At 37.5% G+C, this 9,327-nt stretch overlaps 2 protein-coding genes across 2 annotated transcripts; one reads left to right on the top strand and one right to left on the bottom strand.

The window, feature by feature from the left end:
- Positions 1 to 109: 109 nt before the first annotated feature.
- On the bottom strand, positions 110 to 7,763 carry LOC145464474 (coiled-coil domain-containing protein 86-like). Its single transcript, XM_081448386.1, has 4 exons — positions 7,636 to 7,763; positions 4,244 to 4,373; positions 2,279 to 2,353; positions 110 to 1,304 (listed from the first exon to the last, which is right to left on the bottom strand). Exons 1-4 carry the CDS (start codon positions 7,761 to 7,763, stop codon positions 1,239 to 1,241), a joined length of 399 nt encoding a protein of 132 aa, XP_081304512.1. The 3' UTR covers positions 110 to 1,238.
- LOC145464470 (bis(5'-adenosyl)-triphosphatase-like) lies at positions 7,742 to 9,323 on the top strand. The gene has a single exon (XM_081448383.1). The coding sequence runs from the start codon at positions 7,742 to 7,744 to the stop codon at positions 8,279 to 8,281; it is 540 nt and encodes a 179-aa protein (XP_081304509.1). The 3' UTR covers positions 8,282 to 9,323.
- The last annotated feature ends 4 nt before the right edge of the window (positions 9,324 to 9,327 follow it).

Below are 9,327 nucleotides of genomic sequence, written 5' to 3'. Positions count from 1 at the left end.
AGGACATGATCAGAAAGCAACAATCTTCTACTGATTCTAGCATAGCAATTAAAGGGCAGTTGTGTTTTTGATTTTTTTCTGACTTAACGTTTTTTTTAATTTGGCTATTAATTTTGTCACTTTTATATTTGATCCCTAGGTTTTAATCTGAAATATTTTCATTGATTCAATTGGAGTGCTTCATATATAAAATTAATCATTGAGAAAAGAAAATGTCTGTAAGACAAATGTTTGACGTTAGAGCGGTTTTCAATCGAGTGTCGAAAGTAATTAAACAATTACTTTGGTTTTAGTTTTGGTTTTACTACGGTTTGAGATTGGCTGAGTAGTCTTATTGGTAAGTAATTGGTTTGGTTTTGGTTTTATGACACTCAATTGAAAACCGCTCTTAAACAACAAATATTTAATATTTGTACCAGAGGAACAAAAATATAAAATAAAAATTGAGATTAGTTGAGATTATCAAATCAGTCTAGACATACCGGTATTGGACACCATATTTATTGGGCAGCTAATTACAGGATTAAAGCAGTGCATTGGTCTTTGGTGTGTTCTAATAAGTATTTTATTGCTTCATGTCCTTGTCATACTTAATTAGATAAGGGTTTTGAAAAAGTAGAGGCATTTCAAGGTTCAGAGTTAGGAGTCTTGTCATTGCTTCTTTTGCAACTCCTCATCTCATCTCCAGTTGTGTTCTAATAAGTATTATATTGCTTCATGTCCCTGTCATACTCAATAAGATAAGGGTTTTGAAAAAGTACAGGCCTTTCAAGGTTCACATGTAGGAGTCTTATCATTGCTTCTTTTGCAACTCCACATCCATTGTCTCCGGTTGTGTTCTAATAAGTATTTTATTGCTTCATGTCCTTGTCATACATAAGATAAGGGTTTTGAAAAAGTTGAGGCATTTCAGGGTTCACATTTAGGAGTCTTATCATTGCTTCTTTTGCAACTCCTCATCTCTTGTCTCCTAGATTTCAACTCAGGGACATTGATACCTGTGAACAGGCTCCAGCTGGAAGGGTCTGACTGTGACAGGAAGGACTGAGAAGGACCTGGCTGAGAGTGAAGTGGCTGAGGGGGGAATCGGATGGGGGTTGTGGCCTCTCCCCTCCTCTCTCTCTTCCATCCTTTTTCTTCCCTCTTTCTTTTCACCCCATCCTCGACTACAGAGCCTGTTCACAGGCTAGGACATTGACTAGAATACAAAGAGACTGTTAATATAACTATTAATTAAGTTATTGCGTTTGAATCTTCCGAAGCTGTTTCTTCTTCATCCTTTTAATCTTAGCTGTGTTTTTTATCTGCAAAGCAAAAATAAAATGTGGATATTAGGCATGCTTTGAAAATGAATGTTAGCATATGGTTCAGTTTTATACCAGCTAAACTGCCTGCAGTTCCTTCTTTAATAACTTGTATTTATAACAAAGGTTTTGATCGTGATTGGTTCTCTGTGCACCTACTGGTCTCGTAATAGGTGCACAATCAAGTGGGTGTCCAATTACACGTATCCATATTTTAACTTTTTGTAACTGGATACCTGTAATATTGGATACGGTAACCTACTCCATGAGCTTTAATGGCTTCCTTCTTAGTGTCTCCTACATTTTTACAACTTATAGAAAACTCTACTGACTTTTCACTCAAAAGAAGCTCTTAATAATCTTGAAATTTGTGATTGATACTATTAATTAGTAATTGGAACTTGTGTCATACAGTTCATAGAGTCATCACACTCGCTATTTCACATTGGCTTTGTGCTGTACACTCGTCCAATTTTGAAATTACGTGCCTGATTACTCCCTGAATTGTACTCCACTTGGTTCTCTTACCATTACTAAATCCCTTCAAATAGGAAAACATTGTTTGAGTAGCACCATATAGTGAAGAAAGTCATTCCATAAGCACTCTGGCCATTTTTCACTTCCTTTCTGTCTAATTATGACCTCAATTCTTTTTCCTTGAAATAATATAATTTTCTAGTTTCCCAGAAAATTTTTTTGAGTCTCCCAATTTTTAGCAAAAATTAAACATTAATAAGAGTTCACACCCCTCCCCCCTATAGCCAGGGTCTATAATCTTTCTAGTTCAATAACAGAGAAAGCAAGAATTGCAATATGAAAACTGGAAAGAAGCTGGAGAGCACAAACAGATGAAACCTACAGACAGAGGAAAAAAATGAAATACACTCCAGGGCCACGGGGTTTTCAGTGATTACATACTGTTGTGTGCTACCCTCAATAAATAAAGTTGATTATTATTATTACTCCTGACATACCACTTGAACAACTTGAGATTTCTTTTCATTTTCCTCTCTTCTTTTTCTTCTTTCCTCTATTCTTTTTCGTTCTTCCTGAAAAATTAAAAATAGTTTACAACCAACATAAGAGAATAGAACAGTGACACAATAATTATTTGTATTGATACATTCATCTCATGAACTATTCATTAGGTCTGTACTGGAAAATATTCACCACTTGGTCTTAGCAGACTGGAATAAAAACAGCAAGGTTCATACTGAAAATACTATAAAACAATTCTTCCACTATGGCCGTGGGCAAGATTGATTAAGAAGAGATTCAATATTGATTCAACTTTGAAAAAGAGCTGATGAAACTTTAGTCAGTCCAATACTTGTAAAATCACATGACTCGTGTATTAGACTGACAATATAGAATTCTGTTTCTTCTGTTATATCTTGTAATGTCAGGGACAGTTTCATTGCATTCTCAGCAGGCAGGCAACTGGTGGGCAAAATGTTTTGAACTGAACTAGTTTATAAGATGAACTTTTCTCTAGATGGTCAAACCAGGCGGGCAAAATCATCCTCACAGCTTGTCAATTTGCCCAGTACCTAGCCCTTAATGAAACCCCTGAATGTGCTATTGGTGTGGTAAGACCTAATAAAAACAATAAAGTTGGGCTAATAAAACAGTAGAGTTTATGTTTGGAGAAATAAATATGTTTTGGGCCCGACTCAGACTCATTTTAGCCCGAGCTGCTAGGTGAGGGCTAAAACAAGCTCTGAGATGGACCAAAACATATTTATGCTCAAGAACATAAACTCTATTACTATTGTTATCACTTTGGAGAGCATTGGGAAACTCAAAACTGAAAAAAAGACAACAAAACAGTCTGAACAATCACACGAGCATTTACAAGTTTGATGGCTTTTATTTTCCCTCAATGAAAATACACAATATATCAAGCGAAGCTGGCTAGAAATTACAAAATCTAGCCATTTGAGTTTTCAAAATTTGTAAAAGACATGAAAGGAAAGTTCGATAAAGTTTATTTGTAAGTGTCGAAATTAATTGTACAATTGCTAAACTGACAGTTTGGCATAAGCTCAATTGGTTGAACTGAGTGTATTTGGCTTGAAGTCGCAAAACTTACATACACTTCGCCACCGGCCATGGAGCTAATATAGATGGTATTGACATTAGAAGCTTCTCTTTAAAGAAACAGGCAACTAAGAATGTCCAAACCAGCACGTTTCTGTAAGGCTGAGCAATCCATTACGTAGGATGTCAAGCTTTGTTCATTGAGAATGGCACCGTAATTTCTTTCACCAACGAAAGCAGAGCGAACAGAGCCCGTGAACATTGCAATGACTTTTTTATTTTGATTGGCTGCCTACATCATATGATTGTTTGATTCTCACTTTTCATTGGTTTATTTCAGTAGCTAAAATACATTTTAGCCTGCCAAATTCTCCATTTTAGCCCGCAAAATGCGCCACAATGCCCAACATAGTGATAATGATATCCTTTCAATACTGACCTCTTTGTATATAAGATATAGTGGAAATAACATGGCAGCACCTGGATATGAATTCTATTTTTAAGTAGTAAAAACAATATTTAACGAACGAGCCAGCAAGGGAGTAAAATATTGTTTCCAAGATGAGAAAATAAAATTCATATCTTCAAGCCACCATGTAATTTTCTTTTTATTATTTAGACAAACTGATTGTTTGCACACACAGCTGTCAAATCCTCATTAGTGAGGATATGGAAAAATATGCCACTTGGGTCCCTGATATAGGTAAAATCTACATATAAGCCAAGTGGCCCATCAGGTTAGTGTTTATCACCAGTCTCTGTGGCATAAAACCGCAAGGAATATTTCTACTCCCCCCTGGATTGGATGCTAGTCCATCACTTGGTTAGCCCCCAGCATTAAATTTGTTGGTATGCATTAGTACACCTGGGTGGAGAGAGGCACTGTGGGAGTGACTCACCTCTTTCTGTTTCTTTGCTTCATCTTTGAGCTCTTTTTCATAAACTTTCATTAATTTCTGTTCCATTCTGGTCTTCTGTTTCCTGTTCCAGGATGTATGTAGTGGTTGTACACCAATAACTGCTGACTTTCTATGATAAAAGAAATGTTAGTAAGTAAAAAAGACAAAAGATAGTAAATATTAAGTTAAGCCATACAATTCTTCAATTATTGCATGATGTTTGGCCTTGGCACAGAGAAGATAAAGTCTGCATACAAGTCACCTGCCCATCAGGCCGAAGCTTATCCTGGTTTCTGTAGTATGAAGCGACTAGGAGCACTTCAGCTCCCCCTTGATGGGATGTTAGTCCATCGCAGAGTTACCCCCAGCATTAAGTTCGCCGGTACCCATTTATACACCTGGGTGGAGAGAGGCACTGTGAGAGTAAAGTGTCTTGCCCAAGAACACAACACAAAATCCCCTTGCAGGGCCTGAACCCAGACCACTCTATCCAGAGATGAGTGCACTAACCATGAGGCCATTGTGCCCCCACAGGGAAGTAGCTAAGAAAAACTTAAAGGTGACTTGTAACAAGCCAGGCTGGCTTTTCCAGGCCTTTGAAATTTTATAAGGGTGGTAAGCTCTCCCTCAGCTGGTGAAATTAGCTAGGATGAACAGTAATCACTGTCGACAGCATCAAGTATTGCAATAAATACAAAAGAGTGTAAATTATACAGTTTGCCATGAACATGCTCAGAATTTTGTTGTTATAAATTGGTTAGAGTTGCATGTATTTATCAAAACAATTACAGTCAACTTGTTAGTCTGGTGTAACTCACAAGAATACAAGATAAACGTAAAGTCTATAATAAAGAAATTAAGAAGAAATCTGATATTAAATAAAGTAATTTCAGTTTTTAGTGGACAAAAATCTTGTACCAGAATAATTTTAAGTATATTATGTTAACAGGGCTGTCAATAAGGGCTGTAACCGATAGCACCTGTTATTGCTGAGCTTGCATGCATGCTACAGGTGAACTTGTTTGTAGTTAATACAAGTCTTCCATGAGGTACTCAAAAATAACAAGTTTGTTACGGGTGTGAAGATCAAGGCTACAGGTGTAATGACAGCCCTGAATGTACAGTCCTTTTTGCATTTCCTAAAAACCTAAAGATATATAACTAGTTGCCTGAAATAACACAAAAACAATTTCCCATGGGAACTTGAGAAAACATATTTCAAAGTTTCAACAAATTGCACAGCACATGTAAAATTACATCTTCAGTTTTATTTCACCAGTACTTTGAACTGTTTCAAACAAACTTCAAAATCTACCTTCAACATTTGGTATTGTCAGTTAGAAATGATTTCTTTAGAGAAGATATTTAAAACAGGTTCACAGAAGCTTGCAATATAAAGAAAATGTGTGGATAACCTGATGAAATGGCTGTAAATGGCTGAATAAGCCTCCAAGAGGCTTATTCCAAAATTGACCTAGGCCTGCAGATGGCTGTGTCCACCAGTATTAGAAAGCAAGGGAATAACCATTGTATTTTCTTTGTTTAGGAGTCATGGGTTAGCTGTTTTTAGTGAATTGTTCGGTCTTCATTATCAGTTCCTGGGTACCAGCACACAAGAATGGAACGTTGTACATGGAGTAAAATAAATGAGACAGCTAATATGTATCATATTTTTATCTGTACTGATATCCTAAAAGCAGAGTTACCATAAATAAGAGACCACCAAAGTCATCTCACATGCTGTTTTAAGTTGGAGATGGGAAAAGCAAAGATGTTGTTCAGATGAAACAATCACCTGGGCAGTATATCTTTGACACATTATTTTGTTGATATAGTATTGATTGATAAAGATTGTGCATATTAAGTGTAAATTACCTATCATGCAGTGCTTGATGAAGACAATATTTGGGCTGTGGAGCTTACTCAAAAAATATTGACCCTGCAGATCAGGGCTTATCTGAGAGGGAGGCTCATTTGGATCAGGAGGGGGACTTATTCAGTTATTTACAGTATGTTGTTAAGTCTGTGGACTGAAGGACATGTTGAAAGAGAAATGTGGGGTGCAATAGATTTATTGGTCTTAGTTCAGTAATCCATCCCAGTCAAAATTTTACAGTGGACTGCATTTGATTGAGTCTGGTAATGAAGGCAACTGAAATGAGGGAGGAGACATGGCATGACCATATATGGTAACTTCTACTAGATCCTTAAATTTGTCCACAGACATACCCAGCCCTTGACAATATCATTGAAAGTTTTTTTTAATCCACATATTTTAAACTAATTGCATATGTGTGTGTTGTTAATAAATGTTGGTATATATATAAATAGCACCTTGGCACATTATCTAAAATTATACATTATAGAAAGTTATATTTCAGAAACTAATCAAGGATAACAACAACAATCTGCTGACCAGAATATTTTATGCAAGCTTGATATTAGTGGAGCTCTATACTCATATAGGAAAGAAAAGGAAACCCATGAATTAATTTTCTCATGGCTATCATGGCCAGCAGTATTGCTTATGGGCACGTATACATGAAAACAATGACAACGGCTGTGGCAGTGGTGGTGGAGTCGCCCAAGATGGCAGCCACACTCCAGTTAGTAGGTTGACAGAGATATACATCCTTGGTTTATAGTGTACTTCTTTGATATTGGACATCCATGTTATGGTCACAATTGGATTACGAACTCACGTCAGGTTAACTTGTTTTAATCAGAGCTGGGTTGTTTGCAGGAGCTAGTTAACACTAACCCAGGATTAAAAGTTAATTGAAGTATAATTTTTTCTTCTGTACAAATGTTTTTCACTGCTTTTGCTTTGTGTAGTTTGAATTTATTCAAACTCAAAACAGAAGGCCAAACACTATAAACAGAGGACCTCACCACAAAGTTACAAATGTCAAATCAAAATTCTCGCTTATCCTGGGTTAGCTTAATCGGGCTTTGGACAACCTGGCCCAGGAGCTCTTGGCTAAAGAAAATATATATATTACAATGATTTCCAGAGCCAAAACCAGAGATCAAACTCTTTTTTGTGGACTGTGTTTGATTGTGACTGCTGCGAATTTGTTTCACTTTTGTTAGCTTCCATTTTTATCCTTTTCCTCTAGTAGCCTGTTACATGAACCTTTGCCTTTTACAGCAACTTAACACTAGAGGATTTTATATAAAGTCAAAACCGGCCATGTATCGAAATACAATTTTACACCTTTTATGGGAATAAAACTATTTTCTTCGATGACGTTACACGTGTGTACTTCGCTACCCACAGCTACGTAATTTAAAGTTTTCATACTTACAAAAATCAACATGTTACTGTTATTTTTGGTTTCCAAAAATTATTGTTCACCTTAAAAGGACATCTCCCTTCAAGAAAAACTAACCTTTTCTTCTCGCTTTTCCAAACCCTTCCGGATTTCGGTTTTCCACGAGGAATATTTTTTGGTTTGTTTGGCACATCCTGTGTTGTGGTGGCCGCCATTTTGTTCCATGTGTTTATCAACGCCCGCATATCAGACAGCGGAAGTTCACCATAGTAGCTACGTCATCATTTTCAATATGGCGGCTAAGACTTTCAGTTTTGGACGAATTCTTCTTCAGCCTTCTGTGGTGTTTTTCCGCTCCAGATTGTCCATAGCATTTGTAAATAGAAAACCAGTCCTCCCAGGACATGTCCTTGTGTCTCCCATTCGCGTTGTTAAGAGATTTTGTGACTTAACAGAGGAAGAAGTTGCGGACCTGTTTACGAGCACGCAAAAGATCGCGCGAATTATTGAGAAGGAATACGGCGCTACTTCTCTTTCGATAGCGATCCAAGACGGACCTGAAGCAGGACAGACAGTTGAACATGTGCACGTTCATGTATTGCCAAGAAAGAAAGGTGATTTTGAACACAACGATGATGTCTACAAAGCGCTCGATGAACACGACAAACAGCAGATTGAGCAAGAAAGTTCCAACAGGCACAAGGGATTTAGAAGTGAGGAAGACATGTCGAAAGAAGCAGCTCGTCTAGCTAGTTTATTGTAAACGTCATTTTTCAAATGCTGTAATTCTAAAATGATGGAAGTGTATGTGAATCTGGAGGTGATAAGAATGCATGCAGACTCAGCGTGCTCTCTTAGTTCCGTGATCAATCTTTACTTACCTTACCTTGTGGAAGTCACGGTTGTTGTATCGGATGGTAGAATCACGACAAGTGAGATTAGAGGAAGTGCTGGTATGAAACCGTTGAGTTTGGAAACTGGAATAAATTGTTAAATGTTAGGTCAGTTAACAAAAGTACGAAATATGGACTTGAAATATCGAACTGTTATTAATCAATCTAATCAATCCATCAGTCAATCTGTCTGTCTGTCAGTCTTTTCCTCTGTCTGTCTTTCTTTTGTTCTGTCTCTCTGTCTCTCTATCTTTCTGTTCGTCTGTCGTTCTGTCTGTGTCTTTTTGTCTGCCTTTCTGTCTATCTTTCTGTCTGTCTGTCGTTCCGTCTGTCTTTCTGTCTATCTGTCTGTCTGTCTGTCTCCCTGCCTGCCTGCCTGCCTGCATGCATGCATGCCAGAGAGTCAGTTCAGTGAGGCAGGTAGTCTCAACCTAATTAGTATGGTGTTTTTATTCCCAGGTTATAAGGTTTTTGACACTTTAATAAAGTTCTCACTCACTCACAGTCCGTCCGTCAATCCGCGTTGCGATTGTGATTTGTTTTTGGAGAACACACGAGAGTCGTGTTACACACAGTAGTCCAATACGACGATCATATGGTAATCGAAAATCAGCCCTATCGAAATAGGCAGAAGAGCCTCCAGGTAATTAAAAAGTTAACTACTAGTAGGTTACAACTGGGGCGACCTGAACAAGATTAACTCCATTAATGTAACCTGAGTATCGGGCCTTCGAAGGCAAGGGGAGAAGGTAGAAAAGCTTGATACTCAGGCTAGTACTTTTATTAACAGCTGTTCAATACCGGAGTTCCAGATTCATGGTGGCTCAGAAGGCAGCGCTGTTTATAAAGTTAAGGTCATAAGTGACCTTCAGTCTGGCCCAAGTTGTTTGAAAGGTGGATAACGCTATCCTGGCTA

The sequence above is a fragment of the Orbicella franksi genome, chromosome 12 (assembly GCF_964199315.1).
Source record: "Orbicella franksi chromosome 12, jaOrbFran1.1, whole genome shotgun sequence".
Lineage (NCBI taxonomy): Eukaryota > Metazoa > Cnidaria > Anthozoa > Scleractinia > Merulinidae > Orbicella > Orbicella franksi.
Note: the sequence above shows the minus strand (reverse complement) of the source record. Positions and strands in the feature narration are given on the sequence as shown.